Genomic DNA, 23,765 nt, shown 5'->3' on the forward strand with positions numbered 1-23,765 from the left:
GCCAGCTTCTATCTACCAGTGAGGGAGGTAAACATAGACATAGAAGATGGGAAGAAAATGGATCTGTTCTTCCTACTACTAACCCCAGGGAAATGTATTTTATGGGATGATCACATTAGCTTTGTAGAAGATTTCTGCATAATGCTTCAGAGGAAGGGATGGACAAACACACTTGTCAACATGCATGCCTGGGGAAAAATTGTTTAATGAGTTAAATCATATGCATGTGAGCTGTGTGTGTCAATATTTAGGATTTGTCCATACGTTGGCTTTTATAAATCTATTTACTGAGCAACATTACATACACTGAAAATACACAATTAATCATACAATATAAATATATTAAATATATATATATATAATATATAAATATATATTAAATGTAGCTCATCCCACTTTGAGACATTAAGAGACATTAAATATCATCCAGCAAGTATAAGAAAATAAAACTAAACCGTAATGCACATAATGTACATGGCTCTATGACTCTCAGCCTACCCGGATCCCAAATCCCGGGGGAAGGGAGCTGGGAGATGGATTTAGGAGGAAACCAGGAGGGCTAACAAATCTAATTTGTAATTGATCTGGACTAAGGGGATGCAGGAGTGAATTCCAAAATAAAGGACTCCTCATGCATGATACTCTGCTAGCAGTCCCTTTCTTCATATAATAAAGGAGGTCCAACTCAAGTGCCTTAGCTGTGGCAGTGTGGCACAAGAAGAGTGACAATCTCTCAGGTAATCAGGCTGTGAACTTTTCTTAGTTAATAGTAATACTTTGAGTTCAACCCAGAAACCTATTAGCAGCCAATGCAGTTCCTTACTCACTGATATAATGTGCTCCCAATGGGAAAATCCATGTAACAACCAGGTCGAGACATTCTCTGCTAGTTTCAGTTTTGGAACAGCCCCTCCCAAAGTTAATTACAATAACCTAATTTGGAGGTGACACATATATCATTGGAGAAAGAATATTGTATTAGTCTCTCATGGAAAAAAATACTCCTGACCAGTCATCATTTCGATGCCCAAGAGCAGCCTAGAATCTAATACCTAATATGCATCTGTATTACAAACTGTGGTCACAGTTCCTCTGCCAAGAGAGCAAATATAATTTGTCAGTTTTTCTGCCTCCTTTCCCCAACACACTGACACAATCTCAGTCTCTCCTGAATGAAGTCACATGCAGCTAGCTACCCCTTCATTCAAGATTCGACCCAAACTCATTTAGATAGTGGCTTATATCATCTTAATAATGATATCGCTTCTTTACAATGATAACATTAGCTGTGAGGGAATCTGCACTGTTTTCCCCTCTTGAACATTAATTTTCTTCTGTTTGACTGTTTCAAATATCTGCCTGTTGCCAGGAGTCATGGACAAGCAACTTCCTTAGAAGATGTTGAAAAAAAAAATCACATTTCTGTATAGTTGCTACAAAATGTTGTCCGGAGCCTTCCATATTGCTTGTATGACATTTGACTTCATTATATGTATCTTTCTACAGTACATGGTCATGATATTCTAAGCTTTGTCTCTTCTAAGGTAGCACAGGACAATTACATGTCATGATAATTTATTTTGCTGATTAATAGAGGCCATGAATTCCATTGGCATATTTTACTGTATATCTGTGTTAACATGTTATTAATCTACTCTTCTTTCTCTTCTTTCAGGGTTTATTTATACCTGTGGTGGAACTTTAAAAGGTCTTAATGGCACTATAGAAAGTCCTGGCTTCCCATATGGATATCCAAATGGTGCAAACTGTACATGGGTAATAATAGCAGAAGAACGAAACAGAATACAGATTGTCTTTCAGTCTTTTGCTCTAGAAGAGGAATATGATTATTTATCATTATATGATGGACATCCTCATCCTGCAAACTTTAGGACAAGGTAAATGATGAACACTATCCTATTAAAATGTATTTTTTCTGTTGCTGTGTTAAATGTATTTAACAAGATCAAAACTGAGGTCTTTTAAGTATGTCTCTTTACTCAGACAAGAAATTGTATAGATTCTATGAGATGTAAATAGATAAATATTTGTAGCAATGATAGCAAATTTGTTTTTTTTTAAACCTATAGATGTTTTTCTCATTGTTAAAACTAATATTTATCAGCTCGCTTTAACCCCTGGGCTGTGTGCACACAGGCCTGTGTGCAAAGTTCAGTCAGTAAGTTTTGGAGCTTCCAAAGAGATGTTCACGAAAATATGTTCCAGTAGCATGCCCCAGGTGCTTCCATACTGTAAAGGGGAAGAGTTTCAGAGAGATGCATGACTTTTTTAAAAAAAGTTTTCTATTGCAATATTTTACCTTGCTGCAGGAGTTCATGTGCATTCTCATTAAGAGCAAACCCCTTTTTACCTTACTTTCACACATAACTTCTGCTTAACTTCTGTACTCAGAAAGATAATGGAGCAAATAATTAAGCAATCGATTTGTACAATCTAGATGATAATAAGGTGATAAGTAACAGTCAGCATAGATTTGTCAAAAACAAATAATGTCAAACCAACCTGATAGCTTTCTATGATAGGGTAGCAAGCCTTCTGGATGGGGGGAGCGGTAGATGTGGTATATCTTGACTTTAGTAAAGCTTTTGATACTGTCTCGCGTGATGGTCTCATAAACAAACTAGGGAAATGCAATCTAGATGGAGCAAAGGTAAGTAAGGTGGGTGCAAAGCTGGTTGGAAAACCATTCCCAGAGAGCAGTTATCAGTGGTTAACAGTCATGCTGGAAGGGAATAACGAGTGTGGTCCTGCAGGGATCAGTTCTGGGTCCGGTTCTGTTCAATATCTTCATCAATGATTTAGATAATGGCACAGAGAGTACACTTATAAAGTTTGTGGATGATTTTAAATACCAAGCTGGGAGGGGTTGCAAATGCTTTGGAGGATAGGATTCAAATTCAAAATGATCTGGACAAACTGGAGAAATGGTCTGAAGTAAATAGGATGAAATTCAATAAGGACAAATGCAAAATACTCCACTTAGGAAGGAACAATCAGTTGCACACATACAAAATAGGAAATGACTGCCTAGGAAGGAGTACTGCAGAAAGGGATCTGGGGGTCCTAGTGGACCACAAGCTAAATATGAGTTAACAGTGTAATGCTGTTGCAAAAAAAGCGAACATCCTTCTGGGATGTATTAGCAGGAGTGTTGTAAGCAAGCCATGAGAAGTAATTCTTCCACTCTACTTCACGCTGATTAGGCCTCAATTAGAATATTGTGTCCAGTTCTGGATGCCACATTTCAGGAAAGATGTGGACAAATTGGAGAAAGTCCAGAGAAGAGCAACAAAACTGATTAAAGGTCTAGAAAACATGACCTCTGAAGCAAGATTATAAAAATTGTGTTTGTTTATTCTGGAAAAGAGAAGACTGAGAGGGGACATGAAAACAGCTTTCAAATACAAAAAGGGTTGTTACAAGGAGGAGGGAAAAGAATTGTTCTTCTTAACCTCTGAGGATAGGACAAGAAGCAATGGGCTTAAATTGCAGCAAGGGAGGCTTAGGTTGGATATTAGAAAAAACTTCCTAACTGTCAGGGTGGTTAAGCAGTGGAATAAATTGCCTAGGGAGGTTGTAGAATCTCCATCATTGGAGATTTTTAAGAGCAGGTTAGACATACACCTGTCAGGGATGGTTTAGATAATACCTAGTCCTGCCATGAGTGAAGAGGACTGGACTGGATGATCTCTCAAGGTCCCTTCCAGTCCTATGATTCTATCTTTGCACTGACTTGGACCTCTAGGTATCTTGTGCTGTCAAATTCATGGCCACGTAAAACATGTCACGGACTCTGAAATCTGGTCTCCCCCCATGAAATCTGGTCTTTTGTGTACTTTTACCCTATACCTTTCAGCGTTTCTCAAACTGGGGGTCCCAATCCAAAAAAAGGGCCGTGGGGGCTGTTACAAGGCTATTGTAGGGGGGTTTCATTGCCACATTTACTTCTATGCTGCCATCAGAGCTCGGCGGCTGGAGAGTGGTGGACACTGGCTGGCCACCCAGCTCTGAAGGCATTGCTGCAGCCAGCAGCAGCACAGAAATAAAAGTGGCAATACCATACCACGCCACCCTTATTTCTGCACTGCTGCTGGCAGTGGTGCTGCCTTCAGAGCAGTCAGGAGAAGTTCCTGAAGGAGTGTTTGACCTGCCCCCAGGAGTGGCCCCTGCAGGGGAAGAGGAAGTCCCATCCCTCCATAGCCTTGCCAGGACCAGCAGCTGGAGCCTGGTGTATGGTAGAAGCCCTTAGCTAGGGCACCCCCAGCCCTGCCCCACCCCAGCTCCAGGCCCAGCGCCCTGGCATTCTGGGTTAAAGGGACCTTGGACTGGCTGGGGAGAAGGGTGTGGGTGCCCAGCTCTGAAGGCTGCTCAGCTGCCAGCAGCAGCGCAGAAGTAAGGGTGCAAATACCTCAACCACCTTACAGTAGCCTTGTGACACCCCCATAGCCTCCTTTTGGTTGGGATTTCCCTGGTTATAACACCATGAAATTTCAGATTTAAGTTTCTGAAACTGTGAAATGTTTTATTTTAAAAATCCTGTGACCGTGAAATTGACCAAAATTTACCGTGAATTTGGTAGGGCCCTGCCTATGTAAATACTGATTTTATTTATTATAATCATTGTAATAACACACGTCCTTCACAAAGAAAATGCAATACCATCACAAAAAGAAAATTAGGTCAGAACAAATTCTCCATCTCAAATTTTTGTGAGGATGAATGCTCTCTGTCACTCGAGTAATATCCAGCTGGGGACTGGATGGTGCATCATGCATGATTGACTGTTTGGCCTCTGTTTGTATTCCCAGAGCTGCTTTTATATTTCATGTTGTATCACTGCTTGCAGACAATATAGATATTTAGCTCCAGTCCAGTTTTGAGGCTCTCCCTGAGGTTGAGGAAATCAGGTGCATTGTCTGAAGAAGGTGTAGGTTTGCTCATATGAAGAATAGAGTTAATAAGGTCTCTGTCTTATTTGAGACCTTAATGATTACTTTTTAGTAATTTCTACAGTGCCATAAATGAGCATAGTGCTTTACAGAAGAAAAAAGCAGGTGTCTACCCTTAGAAGCTTAAAGTCTAATTTAGTACCACAAGGACTGATAAAGGAGCAGGGAGAGGAGAGGCACAAAGGTGAGTGCTGGTTATTATGGGAAGAAGTAGAAGAAAACATTAAAAGATTGTGGATACTGGATGCATATAACTGGCAAAACTTCCCCATGTAGGCAAGCCATGAGAGCCAAATAATTCTTCTATCTTTAATCTATATATTTTTTGGGCTGCAATCCTTGTCCTAAAATAACTTCTTTTTGTCCCCAGACTTTGTTCATATGGGCTGTAGGGGAATGTGACCACTTGTGAACCAACATTCCAGAATCCCAAACCTTATCCAGCTTTGTATTTTATGCTTCTTTTCCAGTCATAGGCTTGTTCAAAATTTGCAGTTATTAGCACACCTAAGCAATTGTTTTCACATCATTATCTAGCATTAACTGGCTTGGATCCATATAGATGTTGAGTAATAACAGTAGGAAAGTATGGAAGATGTTGCATTCTATTGTTTTTTATTGTATGGTCTCCAATATGTTTGACTATTTTTATGTCAAACTGTAGAGAGAGAAAATTGCCTGAGTACATATTCAATGTACATGAACAGTTTAAGGCTGTGAAGTGAATAAAATTCATTTAATATCTCTCAAGATAATATATTTTTGAGTCCTCTATTAAGGACCACAGTTGCAGAATGAAAGTATTGTTTCTCCTTTTTGATCTGAGCAGTTAGCCAAAATCCAGGTTTTTGCAAGTTGTTTCCCTTAGGTGGAGACATGATGACAGTGTCAGATATTTCTCTGATACAATCCTCTTTATTTACCAAGAATGTATATAAAGGATTGTTTCCTTGAATATAGTAGCAATCAAAACAGGAGGCCATTCCTTTGCTAATAGTCCCAAGCCTCTTTCCAGACAGCAATCAACTCCAAAGCTTCTCTCACACACACAGTTCCATCCAACAATTTCCACCCCATGCATTTGCATTCAGACCCAGAGGAAAACCGTTCAGACTGCCTGGCTCATCTACTCCAGCCTTGCATGTGGTTTGTGTTTTGGATGGTGGCTCCTATTGTTTTTGCATAAAGGAGCTTTTTTTGCATTTATCCTAAATAAAGGGCAGTTACTACACCCACCAGCTTCAGTGAGGTTTCAGCATTACAGTATATTTAAAGACTGTGAAATCAGTGACTCCAAAGAAGAAATATTTATATAAGGTTTGAATATGGCATTTTGCAAATGGTCTTCTTTAATTATAGGCAGGGGTTGGAAGCAGCACCCAATATTAAGGTTGCCCAGCACTTCCCATTACACCTCTACCTCGATAGAACGCTGTCCTCAGGAGCCAAAAAATCTTACCGCGCTATAGATGAAACCGCGTTATATCGAACTTGCTTTGATCCGCCAGAATGCACAGCCCTGCCCCCCCGGAGCACTGCTTTACTGCGTTATATCTGAATTCGTGTTATATCGGGTCGTGTTATATCAGGGTAGAAGTGTATAAGGCTCTTTATTCAGTTGCTTATAACTTTGCCAAATTTTAACCATTGATCTGAAATTGTTCATGCTGGATATCTCCCTCATACTGAACTTTTGGAGGGAAGAAAAATTTGACCAAAATAGTTCAGTCATTTTCAAAAGCAAGGACAAAGTAAAATGTATTATTTTCCCCATTGTAACAACTTCTGGTGACCCTTGCTTTGAAAAGCTCCTGCACCCAATTCTTTGAAGCAGGGACTTGAAATTTGGCAGGCAAGTGGCCTTTGTGTTAAGAATGTGTTTTTTGTCATCCCTGGGGAAATAAATCCAAATTCGGCCAAGTTATACGCCTATGAAAAATCTGTTGGTACTTGCTCAGTACAGAATTCTTAATTTTAGCAGCTAAACTCCCCAAAGAGGCCATCTTCACTGAGCATGCTTCAGCTTGGGGCAGTTACAGCTCTGGGCCAGGGCCAGGTCTGGGTACCGGCAATGAGAGCAGGGAGACTCTACTGTCCTCTCAGTGACCCCCATCCCCGCCCAGTCCACAGATGCCCAGGCAGTATGGTGGAGGAAAGTGCCTAATTTGAATGCAGAGGAGACAAAAGTTGAAGCTGGGGTGGGGTGAGGGAGTAGTTTTAGGCTCCTTGTCCCAGGAGGAGAAAGGAAAGAAAACTAGAACTGAAAAGCTGGTAACAGGGCCGGCTCTAAGCTTTTTGCCGCCCCAAGCAAAAAATTTTTTCGCTGCCCCCCGTCCCAGCCCTGGGCTCCTCGCCGCACCCCCCTGCTGCCCCAACCCTGGGCTCTCCCCCCAGCGACCCGCACCCCCCTGCCGCCCCAGCCCTGGGCTCTCACCCCCCACCCGCATCCCCCTGCCGCCCCAGCTCTGGGCTCCCCCCTACCCCCACACCATTGCCCCCCCACACACCTCCTGACGCCCCAGCCCTGGGCTCTCTCCCCCCCCACCCCCACCTGCACCCTCCTTCCGCCGCAGCCCTGGGTCACTGGTAACTCGCTCCCAGGGCAGGTCATTCAGCAGGAATTTTAGATGTGCACAGAACACAGACAGGACTGTGGTTACATGGTTACAGAACTGCAGTAAAGTGGAACAATTTTCAGCTTGTGTGATTGGAGGATATCTGGATGCATATTATAAGACTGTCTTACATAAATGAGGAAAAGTTGAGGTGCCTTTATTATTCTTTTGTTCCACTCTTTCTTTCTATGGGGAATTTGCCAATGCAATATCACTGTCTTCCTTTTAAACAAACAAACAAACAAACAAACAAACAAAAAGGGCAATGGCTGTTGAAAATAGCAATTCCAGTCCTAATAACCACTGGGAAGCATTTCTTGCTTAATTTTATCCTACTTTTTCTACAGCAAGTTACAGTGGATCAGTATATTTGATTTGGGAGAAATGAAGTAACAGCTGCCCAAACTGAGCTTGAGCACTCCTGAATTTTGAGGTGTTCAAATCTGGAAGGCAGGTGCTGGGGGGGGGGGGGGGGGGGGAAGGGAGGGCTGTGGCTCCGCAGGGGAGCATGGCAGCATGTATGCAGCAGCATGTCTGGTGCTGCGCAAAGCCAGACACGCTGGTCTGTGTGGCATGGTAAGGGGACTGGGGGATTGGAGAAGGGGTAGGGAGTTCCGGGGGGGCAGTCAAGGGACAGGGAGCAGGGGGGGCTGGATGGGGTGGAGGTTCGGGGGGCAGTCAGGGGCAGGGAGAAGGGTGGGTTAGATGGGTCAGGGGTTCGGGGGGGGGGGCAGTCAGGGGACAGGCAGCAGTTGGATAGTCATGGGAGTCCCAGGGGTTTGTCAGGGGACAGGTAGGGGGTGGGGTCCTAGGGGGGTAGTTAGGGTAGGGGGGTCTCAGGAGGGGGCAGTTGGGGACAAGGACCAGTGGGGCTTAGATAGGGAGTGGCGTCCTGTGGAGCAGTTGGGGCAGGGGTCCTGGGAGGGGGTGATCAGGGGACAGGGAGCAGGGGGGTTGGATGGGTTGGGGTTTCTGTGGGGGGCAGTCAGAGGGAGTGGATGGGGGCAGGGTGGGGCTACCCTCCCTCCCCGTGGAGTGTCTTATTTTTTGAATGTTAAAATATGGTATCCCTACCCTTCCCAGTGCAGCTCACCATTCACTTCAGCATGAGGTCTCAGCTTCCTCACTCCCTACCCCTCTTTCCTGTTGGTAGTGGCCAAGGGAATGCTGGGAAATGTAGTTCTTTCCCTGCTCCAGGGCTGGCTCTATAGGCAGGGAGCTAACCAAGAAACTACAGCTCCCAGGGCCCCCTGTTGGTTCTCAGCTCCCATGCTGGATCCCTGCCGCCCCTGCAAATGGGCTGCCCCAAGCAGGTGCTTGCTTTGCTGGTGCCTAGAGCCGCCCCTGGCTGGTAAGAGGGAGGAAGACTGGGAATTGCTGGGTAAGAAGACTGGACTGGGACTGGAAGACACGGAGGGACTGAGAGTCACTAGGGATGGGGGGAGACTGACATCAGATGAGGAGCTGCGGGAGACTGGGATTTGCTGGGCAAGGGACCTGGGATTGATAACTTGTGTGTGCGTGTGGGAAAAGGGGTGAGAGGGAAGGGAGGCAGGTCTGATGATATTAATATTGAAGATTTTAATTCCCCAGAGTGAAATGCAGAAAAAATCTGGAAAGTTATTATAGGGCTGTTGGTAGATTAAATCCACCATCAACAAAGTCCCCATAATTATTTTCATTTGCCTTCCCAGAAGGATAGCAGAACTCTAAGAAGATATTAAAAGGAGCACCTGCAATCATTTACGACTTGGTTACTGAGCAGCTCTGGCAACTTAAATTACAAAAGTTCCCTTCCGCACTCTCCTGTTTGGATAATGGAAACTTATTGTAGCTTCTTTTGGAGCTTGATGTAGACCAGTAGTTGTCAACATAGAGGTGATGGATCTTACTGAATCTTGGAAAGTTTCCATTATCATCAGAGGATACTATAGCTCTTGGGGTTCTCTCAAAAACATATTTATTATGGAGAAGATACAGGTGTTTTTTTCCTCTCTCTCTCTCTTCACTGCTCCTCTGTCTAAGTTGGCAAGCAGAGCAGAAACAGTGTGAGTTGATTAGGAGTAAATTAGGGCCTTGGCACTTTGGAAGCACCTTTGAACTGCTGAGCATTGAGTCATTGATTTTTTTCCTTTGAACTGATTCATACAATGCTCTAGTTTTGTCCACTATTTGGAAGGAAAGCATGAAGAAAGGAAGGAATAACCTGTGGGGATTCAGAGACCAAAGAACAAAACAGTCTGACACTGTTCCCTCACAAAAATACAGAAAGTAAAGAAGCACAAAGCACCAGTCATAGATCAGTGAAGAGATTTAAAAAAATGGAAAATAAAGATCAAAGACCAACACAAAGAGAAAAATGGCAATTTAAAACAAGCAAGCAAACAAGATGGAAAATGAGACAAAGTTATAAAGAACAGAATGAATACAAACAAAAGAACAAGGGAACATAAACTGAGAACAAAATACAAATAGAACATGATGTAAATTATATATATATTTATATAGAGAGAGTGAATGCAGCAAATAGTCTGAACAAGAAGAAAGTCATGCAGCAGTAAACACAAAACAAAGCAGTGGCATAGGCACCAACTCCATGGGTGCTCCAGGGTGGAGCACCCAGGGAAAAATATTAGCAGGTGCTTAGCACCCATCTGCAGCCAAATTCACCCCTACCCTCAGCGCCTCCCACCTGTCGGCGGCCCCGCGGATCAACTCGTTCCCCTCCTGCCCACCATGATCGGCTGTTCCGCGGTGTGCAGGAGGCCTGGGAGGGAGGGGAAGCAACAGGGACTGGGCGTGCTCAGGGGAGAGGGGTGGAACTGGGCGGGAAGAGGTAGGGCTGGGGTGGGAAGGGGCAGGGTGGGGGTGAGGGCTTAGGAGAAGGGGTGGAGTGGGGGCAGGGCCTGGGGTTGAGCACCCCGTGGGAAAGTTGGAAGTTGGCGGTGGGATATGAGCAGTGGGATAAAAGAAACAAAAACAATTGAAACTGAAATAAAAGTAACAGAAAACCATGGCAAACCAGCATTTTTAAAAAGGTATTAACATTATCCAAGAAATATTAGTTTTTAAGCAAACAATCCATTTATATAGACAGCTCACTTTTGCATTTTGGAGACTGTTTACTGCTTCAGTGTAATTTCTGCATGAATGTGCTTATGACTATGACCATATACATAAAGCCCAAAGAACAACAGCATGCAACAAATGAGTTATAGTCTTGGGTGTATTTTGGTGTGAAACTGACTTCTGGGATGACTATGAAATTGAAAGATGGCAAATTAAACTGTTAAAAGGAAATACTTTCTCAGACAATGCACAATTAGTATGTTGATCTCATTCTCCCACTATACCACAGAGGCCAAGAGCTTGGATTAGATATTTGTATGGTGCAATGGGGGTATACAAACCCCATACTGGACAAGAAGGGGTTAAGGAACTGCTCTGGGCTCAGCCAGCTGTGCCCTGCCACAGCTGGAAGGCATGCATAGGTTGGAGGTGGTGCTTAAAAGGGGAGCAGAACAGCTCACATGTGGGCAAACCAGAGAAGAGCTTCAACCTCAGCTCCTGAGGAAAGGGATGAATGAAGTTAGGAGCTTCTCAGACAACAACTGCCTGAAGACTCTTCCCTGTGGGAAGGGAGGGTTGTCAGATCCTGATATACTCTGAGAGGGAGTCATTCCCCCCTCTCTCTTATTAACTCTGTTTGTTTGTGTTAATTCCCCTTGCTTTTTGTTTATGGACTACTCCAGAAGGGGAAAGATTTAAAATGACCTGGCCAGAGGGCTAAGTTGCAGGAAGAGACATGCCACCACAGAGGCAGAGCAGCCACCGGCCTCAGGCCCCAGCAGAGAGAGAGCTGCCATGTTACACCCAGCCGTGAGGAGGCACCAGAGATGAGTTGATCCCTTCACAACTGATGGAGGATGAGGGCATCCTTTCTACCTCTGGAGAGGTGGAGGACTGACTGACCCCGATGGTCAAGTACCCTAACACTAAAGGCTTGGGTTGGTAAGGTGGATAACATGGAGCTAGAGCATCTTCTCAAATGGATAACTGAGAATCATCAGCAGCAACGGGCAGCCCAGTGGCAGCAGCAGCAACAACTCCTGCAGTGAATTGCCGTCCACCAGCTACAGCTGGTCTGGGACTTAGGGAAACAACAGTAGGACAGCAGCAAAGGCTGGTCCGACAGCTAGGAGCCCTGATGCAACCTAAGGGTCTCCCTGGGGTTTCCCCTCCAGGGGCTTCAGGCTTGGGCTCAGTGGCCCTGCCTGTGCCAGTGAAACTTACAGAGATGGGCCCTGAGGATGACCCTGGTAACATTTGGCAGAGTGGTGACTGCAGCACAGTGGCACATTATTGGATGGGACCATCAGAGGCCGCATATCAGGGGATAGATGCAGTGTTGGCTCAAGATTATGTGCAGGTGAAAACAGCCATACTTGACTACCTTGACATCATGAAGGAGACCTTCTGTCAGAGGTTCCATGGGGAGAAATACCCCCAGCCCCATATGGTAGCCCCAAAATTAGACCTATGGTGGAGGTGATTAAAGACAGAAACGCAAACTAGAGTTGAGGAGATGAAACTCATTGTTGTCAAGCAGTTCACCCACATACTTCTAGCTGGGTATAGGGACTAAGTGCTCAAATACCATCCAGAATCCCTAGCCGATGCTGTCTGCTGAAAAATTTATTTAGTGTGGAAACAGCTCTGGGCACATCACAGAAGCAACTGCATGAAGCCAAGGACCCCCCTCTACTCAAGGCAGAATCCAACCAGGGGAATTGGCAATCAGACAATGTGATCTCAGAAGTACCAGGCTCTAAAGTGCCCAGCAGGCTGCTTGACCTGGACTGGACCTCTTGGGAGACACCAGCAGTTCCGATCTCAGCCTGGAGAAAGGCCCCTAGATCTCCCACAGACTCCTCCACTGGAAATTTTGGGGTGGGAGCAGATCAACTAACCACATAGGAAAGGGCTATCCTGGACATTAGGCCCAGGGCCAACGGCCACATGACCAGCAGTGGGGGCTTGCTTTTCATGTGGGTGCCTGGTTCTTTGGTATCACAAGTGCCCCTGTATGGAGCGTGGTTATGGGCAGGTGTGGTCAGCAGAGAGCCATGTCTGTAAGCAGACCCTGACTAACGTCACGGTCCCTGTTCAGATAAATGGTCAGAGGTGAGAGGCCTGATGGATTCTGACTGTGGGCAGATCCTGGTCCGGGATGACTTGGTCCCAAACTCTGAGGTGCTCTGGAGACTCTTTTTACAGTGTACCCATAGAGATATTAAACCAAATCCCAGTGCACTCATGCAGTTGACTTTAGGGGAAAATATAAAATTCTTCGAAGTGGGGCTGGCCTCGACACCAGCCTACCCCATTATCTTGGGTCATGATTGGGGGTATTTCTCTGAGGTACTGAGAGGATTTATACAAGATCTCAAAACCTGTGACACTGGCAGGTGTAGGTGACAAGCTGAGCGCTGGTGGGGGTGGGAGAAGGATCTGGACAAAGCGAAGCTCCTTCAGAAGGGCCACCTAACAACGAAGCCATATCATCTCCTGTACAGGAGTCTGACAATCTAACTAGAAAGACAATCTTCATAAAGGACCAGAGGGAGAACGGAACCTTGAGTCAGGCTCATGACCTGGTGGTTAAGAGGGAGGTGCTAGACACACAATGAGCAGAGCAATACCTCCTATCCAATGTGAAAATTGGTATGTTCCTATACAGTGCAAGAGGAAAAAAATCACTGTTCAAGTCTTCCAGAATTATCACCATCTGTAGGACCATGATCCTCAGAGCCGCCCACTATTGTGCAAATGGAAATCTCTGGTGTTTTTTATAATGAAGGTTGGCTAGGTAGATGTAGGTGACTATAATTGAAATCCACATCTATGAAATATTAGTTATGAATTTTAATTGAAAGCTCCAATTTTTCTATGATTCTGGAGGACTCAGTGCTACATCCAGGAAGCAGACATCTTGAGGCACTTTCGTCACACTCCTCCCTTTGGCATCTCCAACACAATCCTGAGAAACATTTCATACATTCCAGAGCTGCCTTTCCTCCCCAACCCAGGTTTCCCTCAGACAGCAAATAACCCCTTTGCAGCTTGAATTTGGAGTCCACTACTATCCTAACCTGACCTCTCTCCTGGATCCTCTTTAAGTGTTCAGGTCTGATATGTGCCCATTTCTCCAGTCCCCACCACTGCCAGAGTTCTTCTGAACTCATTTCTGACCTCACTTTCACCTGCTGTTCTTTACTAACTATAGTCCTTGTCTTTGCCAAGGCTTTCTATCTATTGTTATTATTGATTATAACAGAGTGGGAGTCATTAAAACACAATTTTTTTTTCATAGCTACCACATGGTAGAATATAAAGGAGGGTAGCTATTTCCCTACTTTATGCCAGTATTAACTGTAGGCAAATGCTGACTTTTATCATAGTGCCCTCTTTATTATTTATAGTGTAGTCATTATTAATAATTTTACCTTCTCTCCTACAGAGGTGATAACTGGGTTAGCAAGTTTCCTGAGCAGCCATAGGTAGTCTCTCTCTTTCTCTCTGTGTCTCAGAATGTCTGAGATCCAGCATGATAAAGGTGATTACTTTGTTTTTATACAAGCTATGAGAATTTCAATGGCATTTCCCTTTAAAGCCAAAAAACCCTCTCATAAATGCAGATAAATTTTCAAATCTGATTGCACTGAAGTGAGTGAAATAACATGTAGTGCATGAATCTCAGATTCAATAAGAATATATTTTTCTCTAATTATTTTAACAGTGAACGTGATGGCTTGCTTATGACTCTAAGGTGACTCTTATGCATTACCTCAAGCCCTCCAAATTTGTATAATGTATTGTTCTGAAATCACTACTTCTTCCAATAAAGTAACACTTCTTATTTGTATTCAGTACATTGTCAGTAATGAATTTAAATTAAATATATTCATGTTTACAAGGGACTCCTAATTTTATTTCTACTGCTTTGAAGAGCAGCTTTTATGGTAAGAGATGGTTCCTCATCAAAGACAGATTCTTTATTGTTTTCTGAGTTGCCAGGTGCTGGCATCAAATGATTCATCACTGACTCTAATGTAAGGCTGCCAACCTCACTTTAAGAATTGTAAGCCTTCAGGGCCTGATTGAGCAGTGTAGGTAATTATGCAAGAGTGCGGTTTTGTGGTTAAGGCGCACAGGACTCTGAGTCATGACTTAATTCCATTCTCTTCAACTGTTTTTTTTCCCCTCTATAACCTTGGGCAAATTAATTGACCTCTCTTTAATTCCACTTTCTCATTAATATGCAAATGAATTGAATGTACAAGAAAAAGAGGACTAAAAAGGTTAATATTTACTAACAGGTACACCCTTGTTGCTATTGTTGACTAACTACGGCAAAATAATATTTTAAAAGGTATCTTCCATGTATTAGAAATTAGCAAATTAAAATCTCTATCTTGTACCAGCTCTGTCCTGCTGTATGCATGTTATTGCTCATTTGAACAGCATGGTTTTTTTAATAATAATTTTAATACATACATTAAATACTGGTGTATAATTTGCAATGTCTCTTTGATACAGACATTTGCTTTGGGTAAGAGTTTCAGTTTAGAAAAGTAGTATAAGCATAATTACAGTTTGGCTAATTAAACTACGTGTATGAGGAACAAAACAAAATATTTGGAAGAGTGACGTTACACCTTTAAGGACTCCATACAAAAAAATTTGATGATTGGTTACTACACAACACTGTCCATTTATGTTATAGTTCATCCATGTTCACTGTTGGAAGTCACCACTTGGTGAGTTTCACAGGACATGAGATGACAGCGGCTAGCTCATCTGTCTCGTTCAGTATGAGGTCTGCATGGCCACAGTCAGGCATTGCAACATCAAAACATGACACTTGCACACATATTGATACCCTTTGACAGAGTAACACTGTATGTGGCCCCCTTCATGTTTGTAGTGTTGGGTGAAATACTAATAGCTGCATTAGATCCATGCACTCCTTCTAGATTCCTTCTTTTAGGTAAGCTACTCAAAGGGAAGTTGCTAATTTATTAAAAATAGCCATCTTTGGGTCTAAAATTGATAAAGACACCATAAATTAGATGTACAGAGACTATTAAACAAGACTTTTTAAAAAAACAGCATGTGCCTTGATTAGGATGTGTTATCACCAATCCCAAATTCAAATAGTACTAAAGAGAATTTGCATACATCTTTTTACACATTATAAATTTACACACGTTTCCTTTATAAATGGGGGCTATAACATTTAGCCAAAACTTTTAAGTTCCTGTGCCTTTTCATTTTCAACATCCCTTGCTGTGTTTAGCATGTAATTTCCATAGGCAGTACAAATAATGACCTTACCCACATGTTGTTCCTTTGCTTCCTTATTAATTTCAATTAATTCATCATTTTTTTTCTGTTTGTTTGAACAAATGAGCAATGTCATGAAAGTTCAGAATTGTAAATTTTTCTTCATTAGTCAAACCATCAATTTCTTCTACTACAGACTGTAACAATGCTTCCTTTTCCTGGTGTTCAAAATAACTTATATACATATATAAGTCTGCTCTATTCCATATTGACATGTCTGAACTGAACGAACAAACAAGGCCATCTAAACCTTGAAGATGTCTCATTCAAAAATACCAGATTGTGAGTCCAACTATGGGGTTGGCCTTGTTTTGATATATAGCTATTTCATCGATTAACATAGTAAGATACAATACTGAAACATTATTTTTTGCACATGGTACCATTTCAGTCATATTCCAATGAGAGAAATTTAACACAACAGGTATATGCATAGATTGTATGTTGTTAAGCAAAGCCCCAGGTATCATGGTAGCAGTTAAAACACTGGTGGACCAGATTTTACATCAGGGCACCTTAAAGGCATGGAGATGGTCGTAGCTTTTGCTGGCATTGTAGCAAATGTGGGCAGTATAGTAGTTGGTGGCTCCTCCAATATCAGGGTATCCACTCCATGCGCTGACCATGCTATGATAATTGATTGGTTCATTTCTACATTGATTGTTACAGTTAAATAATACCATTCTACATCTGTAGGTCTGAGGCCTTTAGTTAACAATGAGGCATTATGTACATGTTCGTCCCCAGTAATGATACTTTGATCCAGGGTCATAGCCACGGGTGGGCCTGAGCCACTTAGCATCCAGGCCCGGAGCCCCCCAATCCACTGGCTGGGACTCCCGACCCAGGCTTAGTGTCCAGTTGTGTCCCCCTCCTGCTGTTCCCATATGTCGATGCCCTGGTCTCCCGTCTCAGATAGGGGTGTGCCTCATGGGGGCAGGTCTGGGCCAGTAGCAGATTAGCCACTGGGCCTGGGCCAATGGGGCCACCCCGATCTGCTCCGCCCACCCGTCTGGCGCTCCTGTGGAGAAGTAGGTCGGGGCGCGGGAAGAGTGCCGGGTGGGGTAAGTGGGGTAAGCCCCTGTTCCCTAACCCCACTCCCTGGTAGGAGTACTGGGCAGGGAGACGGTTTATACCCCCGTGCCCTCAACCCCATTTACCCGGCAGGAGGGGGGCTGCAGAACAGGTGGGGACGGAACCCCAGTTGTCTGGCCCAGCCAGGGCCTCACAAAACCCTTATCTGTATCTGTGGGGGGAGGCGAGCCCCCTGTCATTGCCCACCCACCTAAAAGCTGGGCCCTCCCAGTTTTTCTGTTTTAGCTATGCCACTGCTTTGATCCATGATCCAGACTACACCACACTGTCTCAGGAGAGGAGGAGTTGTACTTTTGCATTCACTGCTAGCCCCAAGCAACTCCCCAGGGTCAGGATCAACCACATGGTATCTTCAGCGATGTCAGCTTTTGTAGAGGGAAGGGATTAAAAAAATTAAACTGATTAGCTTGATAGATTTTATCACATTTTTCTTATTTCCAGTAACACAAATTGCATATGCAGATTAACTAATTTATCTACATTGTAGTAGGGGCCAAGCCCCTTATAACACAGATGATGTTTAGGAACAGCACGTCACAATAGCAAGACCTTGTTTCCTTATTTCTAATCATTTTTCTCTTATTCACTTGTCAAAATAAATTTTTGCCTTTTGTTTTGACTTTCCCAATTCATTAACTACATACAAGTGTACTTGGTAAAGGTGTGTTTGCAGATTTTGCATAAAAAATCAATTTTAATCCTTCAATATGCGCATGACTTGTTTTCCTACAGCAAATGTCCTGGCAATCTCATTTCTTTCCCGGTCATTACTTCAGATGGAGTGTGGTTTGTTGCACTAGTTGGAGTGGTTCTGATTGCCATTAGGACTAATGAAATGTAGGTACACCTCTACCCCGATATAACGCGACCCGATATAACACAAATTTGGATATAACGCGGTAAAGCAGCACTCCTGGGGGGTGAGGCTGCGCACTCCGGAGGATCAAAGCAAGTTCAATATAATGCGGTTTCACCTATAATGCGGTAAGATTTTTTGGCTCCCGAGGACAGCGTTATATCGGGGTAGAGGTGTATTCCAATCTCTTCCATTCACAGAGATAAATTTTCTTAACATCAATTTAATTGCTCTGGCATTCATACTTGTCATCTGAGGATTGCAAGTGATGAGAGATGTGTAACTTTTGTTTTATTCCTAATGCCAACAAACCAGTTTTGCAGGAGAATTGCTGTGAAGTGAGTTCCTCACATTTCACTTTTGCTGGTAAACCGCATCAGGAGAATATCTCCTGTGTGCTGTGGCTAAAGCCATGTTGGTTCACACTGGGAAAGCTTCAGTCCATTTTGAGAATGTTTCTACCACCATCAACAGGTATTTGTTCCTTTTTTAGTATTGGGTAAAAGTCCCCCCAAATCAATCTCTAAATTAGACCATGGTGTTGAATTTCTCTCTGCTCTAAGGAAAACCCTGTTTTTATTACTTGTTGTATTATTTTGTGCACAGATTAAGCAATTGTCACAGTATTCTCATACACCCTTTTTCATTTGTAGCCACCAGCCAAGTGATTTTAATCTCTCAATTGTTTTGTCTGTTCCCTGATGTCCTCCTGAAGGTAAATCACGGGCTGAATATATTAGATTCTTCCATTTTATTCAGGTACTACCCAAATGGTACCTTATTGCCTTTGGACATGAGCAAACAGGTTTCCGTTGCTAAAGCCAATTTTGATTCATAAGGTATTATGGGTGAATCCTGGGGAAATTATTTTTTCCTCTGTACATGTTTAATTGCTTCTGGTAAGATTGTATTCTGCTTCTGTAGTGTTGCAAGTTAGCCACTCTCTGACTGCTGACACAGATGGAGGATCTGCAGTATTAACTGGAGGAATCAGGGTGCTCATGACTTTGTTTGAAAAAGTCCAATTCTTGCCCCCTTAAGCACTTTGATTTGATGCAGAATTTTGAAAGTGAAACAGAACCGTTTCACTATGGCTTTTAACCTTGAGAAAAAAGGGAAGAGTGGAGGAAAGAGAGCACTGTAAGAAAGGACAGAGGCATCAGCCAAGGGAGATTCATTGGAGGATACAAAGTTGTGAGAGTGATAGAAAGAGAGAAATTCTGTGAGGGCATTACAGACCCATGTGGAGTTAGATTAGAAGAAGCACAGTGTCTCTTGCTCTCACACAAAGACAGTTCAGTTACTGTGAAGTGAGCATGTAACACAGAGGACAGAGCTGAATGTGGATATTACAAAATTGCTACTTTTTAGCTATTTTAAATGTTAACCATATATAAAAAAGGATGTTAGTCTCATTAATGAAAAAACAAAATAAATGTAACAGCTAATAACTGTGAAATCAGCCTTAACACATACACACACACACACACGCAGACATGATTTTCTTACAGTTACAGTGGTTTTTAGATGAAAAAACAGATGACAAGGTGTTAAATTTAAATCCTGTAACATAGAGTTCAGTTATGATTTTAGGATAACTTGCTACTTTTTAACACTTCTTTACTGCCAAGTGCAGGAGTGAACTATTCATTCAGGTTTTGTAACAGAAAAGTAAAAGTTCTGTTTACTATTACTATCCTCGACCGGAAAACGTAGGTAGCTATCCCAGGTAATCTGGATCAAAATGGTACCATTATTGAGAATTCAATCAGGGTCACCACTTTGTTGAGTCTTTGAATTTAATAACAATTCAAGATTGTAAAATAACAGGCTCAAATAGAATTATTTAATCAAAGATTATTAATCAAAGATTAATACAGCACTATATAGAATACACATAGAAGACATACCCCTGTGGATGATGAAGAGAAGGTAGTTTAGTCTGTTCCTTTGTACCTGGCAAAATGCTGACAATGTTCATTCCCAATCTAACTCCTGAAATCTCTGTCTTGTATAGGATGTGAAACAAAGAAACTCATTTTGGAGGGAAAATACTTTCCACAATTAATTTCACTGTGTGTTTTGTTATGACATTTTCAATTTACCTAATTATGGAATTTCTTTTATGGTATCTTTAGGTTACAGAATGATTAAACTAAAGGGAATTCTAATCTGGTTGTTATTACTTACAGCTGTTTGAGGTCCTATCTGGAAAGACCTACCCAAAGGAAACTGAATGGAACTCTGTTTAAGTAATTCTGCTTAAGGCTCAAGCAGAGTTTCTGTAGTTCTACAGTGTCCATATATGTCCATATAGTTCAAAATTGATGCCTACACCAGCATGTGAAACAACTTTATCTAGAGGATAACTAGTGAGGAACAGGGAAAGACTGGAGACATATCTAATGTTCATAGGTTATGAATGTCACACAATTTATATAAAAGCAAAAGGGGTAACAACAGAGTGAGAAACTTCCATACTGAATAGAATGGAACATATGAATAATTTCACTTAATCAGCCTGTTAAAAATAGAAATTCTGGGAATTATTTTAAGTGAAAATAGTACCCCATTAGTTATGAAGGGCCTTCAAAAGGCTGATATATCACTAACATTTCCCATTATAAATATTCTGATGCCAAACTTACAAACATCTGAGCCTCTTAGCTCTGAAACAAACAGGAACTATCAGGCACACAACTTAAAAACTGTGTGTACAAAGCACTTAACGCACATGCACAAGTTGAAGTTACATTTGCAAAAGTATGTGCACACTGGATGGTTTCTAAAACAGTCATGCTTTTCAATTCAAAATTTTGGCTTTACATATATTCCAGGATTCATGCCTTCTGCACAAAATATTATACATTTTATTCAGATGTTTTCAGCTGGTGAAATATCTCATGAGGAGGCAGGTGCAATGCTAAGTAGACACTATTCACCATTTCTAGAGGGTTGTGGCAGGTATTGGGGAACCAGATATTATTGCATTTGATTTAGTCCTCCCTTTACACCTGTAATCACACCTGTTCTATACAGTTAGAGAAAACTCTTGGGCACAAAACAAGAGAGTAGCAGGATTTTAACATGGGCATCACTATTCACAAAACCTTGTGAAGCATATGTATCCTCTTTAGCAAATGGAGTTTTTCGCTGTAGACGTCTGGTGGCTGAGCTCTGAAACCTAACATTGCTATTTTTACTCTCCCCTCTGCTTGTGTCTGCTGCTTGTTCATGGGTATGCTGTGGATAAGTGTGTCAGAGAGGGTAATATTTGTAGCTTTCCCATAGGTTCTCAGGCTTTGTAGTATCTTCCCCCTTCACGGGGCTGTTTTACTTCATTTTCTGTTTTGAATGGTTTCATCTAAAATGTATTTATCTATAAAATGCAGCTTTATAAATCTCAATTCAGTGGCACTGCAGATCTTAGAAACAGCTGGTTTTCTTAGAGATTTTACAATAAAATAAGTAGCTTCCAGATCAATGGATGTCACACATATAGGGAAATCAAGTTTAAGGACAAGTTATTCTTGTCTACAGTTTGTAGCTGACACACCCAGCATGCACTTTACACGTAAAATATATTCCATGTAAGATTATGGATAGAAATTAGGGTGACATGGATTACAAATTTCTAGTGGATTGTAATGTAAGAAATATATATATATATATATTATTCAATATGTGCTTGAACATTACATACAAATAAATGCTTTGCACTTATATAGTGCCTTGTATCTAATGATTTCAAAGTGCTTTCCACAACCCAGCAAAGCAGTTAGGTCATATTATCTCCATTTTCAGATGGGGTAACAGAGAGCCAGAGAAAAGGTAACTTCAAACTAGAAGAGTGAGAGCTTAGGAATAGGACCTATGATTCCTGACTCCCAATTATATGCTTTAACAATGAGACCATGGTTTCTCCTTTAAATAAAACACATAACAAACATATTGCACATGTGGTATTCCAGTACAGTTCTGATAAATGTTTTCCATATTGCTGATAAAAGGCTGCTCTGGATATTGCATTGTTGTTGTTCAGATTTTGGCAGCACCGAAAAAGAGCTAAATGTTTACCCAAGCACAGAGGAGGATGCAGACCCTACTCCAAAGAGTGCATAGTCTCAATTAAACCCTCACATCTTTATCACACATAATCATCTTTCTATCACACCCAGTTCCCTATTTCAAATCAAATAGGAGATCCAAGGATGGATTTATTAATTAAATTAATTCAAATACACTGGATGTAAAATTGTCTTATGAAGGAATAGCACCCTTTATGTTTAGGGGTGGTATTTTCAAGGTGCTGCTCACTGGCCTTTCTTTCTTTCTAAGTAAAATTCTCATTGTCTTCAGTGGGAACAGATTGAGGCCAAAACTGAGCCTTTTGAAAAATTAACCCTTTACAGAGCATGAGCTGGGTTTTAAAAAATGCACAACTTCCATTTAGGTGCTTAAATAGGAGCTATTAGGTTCTGTGCTTTCTTGAAAACCTGGCTCTATAAATATAACCCAAAAGAATCCAGATGGTATAGTAACCAAGGGAATTGTCTTTCATAGGTATACGTTTATCAGTTACTAAGATATTCCTTGCCTAGTTCTGATGACATTGTAAAACATGTACTTGGGTAAAACTTGAATGGTTTATCAGATCATGTGAGACTGATTCATTGCTTTAATAATCCACAATTTCCTAATCATTATTTTTATGTTAAGCATGGAATTCAAATATTTATAAGAAGTGATAATATGTTTTAAAGTGAAATTGGAATTGTCATCAAGTGACAAAGAAAAACCCTAACAAACCACACACACAAAAACAGAACATGGTTCTAAAGAGGAATATGTCATGATGTACAAATACTAATGAATGTTTTCTAATGAATTTGAAAAAAATATTTTTATTACATATTATGATAGAAATATTTCAACAAAGTGACCATTCTCTTTACACTATATTATATATTGCATCTATATGATCATGAAAAAAACAATGATTAGATTCAGAGAAATTTGTGTTTAGACTTCCAATCTATTGATTTGTCCAGTCTTCCCTCTTTAATATTGCCCTAAATTTGTCTACTTCTTTCTCCTTTTCACATCATTACTTCTAATGATCAAACTGTTCTTGCTCTCTTATTCTAGCTGACCTCATGCTGTGTCTCTCTCCAAAGGAAGCTAATGTATCTCCTTCACCTTTTATTCCTATATGTTAAATATCTCTTAGTCTAATTGTTTTACTTTAAACTGCTCCTATCAGTCCATCTTAATTTAGTTGCACTCTCAAAATCTTCCATTCATATCATTTACTATTCCCTATCTGTAATTTAGACATTCTTATTTTTGTCAAAGGTTTTCAAAAGTGCCAGCATCACAAGTGCAAAAAAAGCACTTGACAGTACCTTTTTACTGCATAAAAAATTCTAAACCAGTTTCTGTAGGCATCATAACTGAGATCCCTATATATATTTGCGTCTAAATGAGTCTCTTATCACAGCAAACTCTGATATCCTTTTAGCTTTGGATATATTGATCTTTGCTGTTACCTTTGATACAGTTGATCATTCAGTTTTACTGAACAGATTTAAGAGTTTTCTTCCGTCTCTGGTAGTGTAGTAAAGTGACTTAATCATACTGTGACTAAGGTTTCCTTGATAGTGGTCTACAGAAATTAAATCTGGTGTTTCTATGAGTGTTGTTATTGGATACCAACGTGTTATTTAAAATCATCTTAGGTTATCGATCAGCATGCTGTTATATTAGGTTTCATTATTATGCTAATGTGAACCAGATTTATATGGCAGTGGCTCATAACACTGA

The 23,765-nt window shown here is 41.5% G+C and overlaps 1 protein-coding gene across 3 annotated transcripts in view; it reads left to right on the forward strand.

The window, feature by feature from the left end:
• The window catches only part of CSMD3 (CUB and Sushi multiple domains 3), a 1,171,353-nt gene that overhangs the window by 130,519 nt on the left and 1,017,069 nt on the right, over positions 1-23,765 (forward strand). For all 3 annotated transcript variants that reach the window (XM_065399724.1, XM_065399725.1, XM_065399726.1), the window contains exon 2: positions 1,676-1,898. In XM_065399724.1, the coding sequence (XP_065255796.1) occupies positions 1,676-1,898 (223 nt within the window). The remainder of the gene's footprint in view (positions 1-1,675; positions 1,899-23,765) is intronic.

This window comes from Emys orbicularis, chromosome 2 (assembly GCF_028017835.1).
Source record: "Emys orbicularis isolate rEmyOrb1 chromosome 2, rEmyOrb1.hap1, whole genome shotgun sequence".
NCBI classification, from domain to species: Eukaryota; Metazoa; Chordata; order Testudines; family Emydidae; genus Emys; species Emys orbicularis.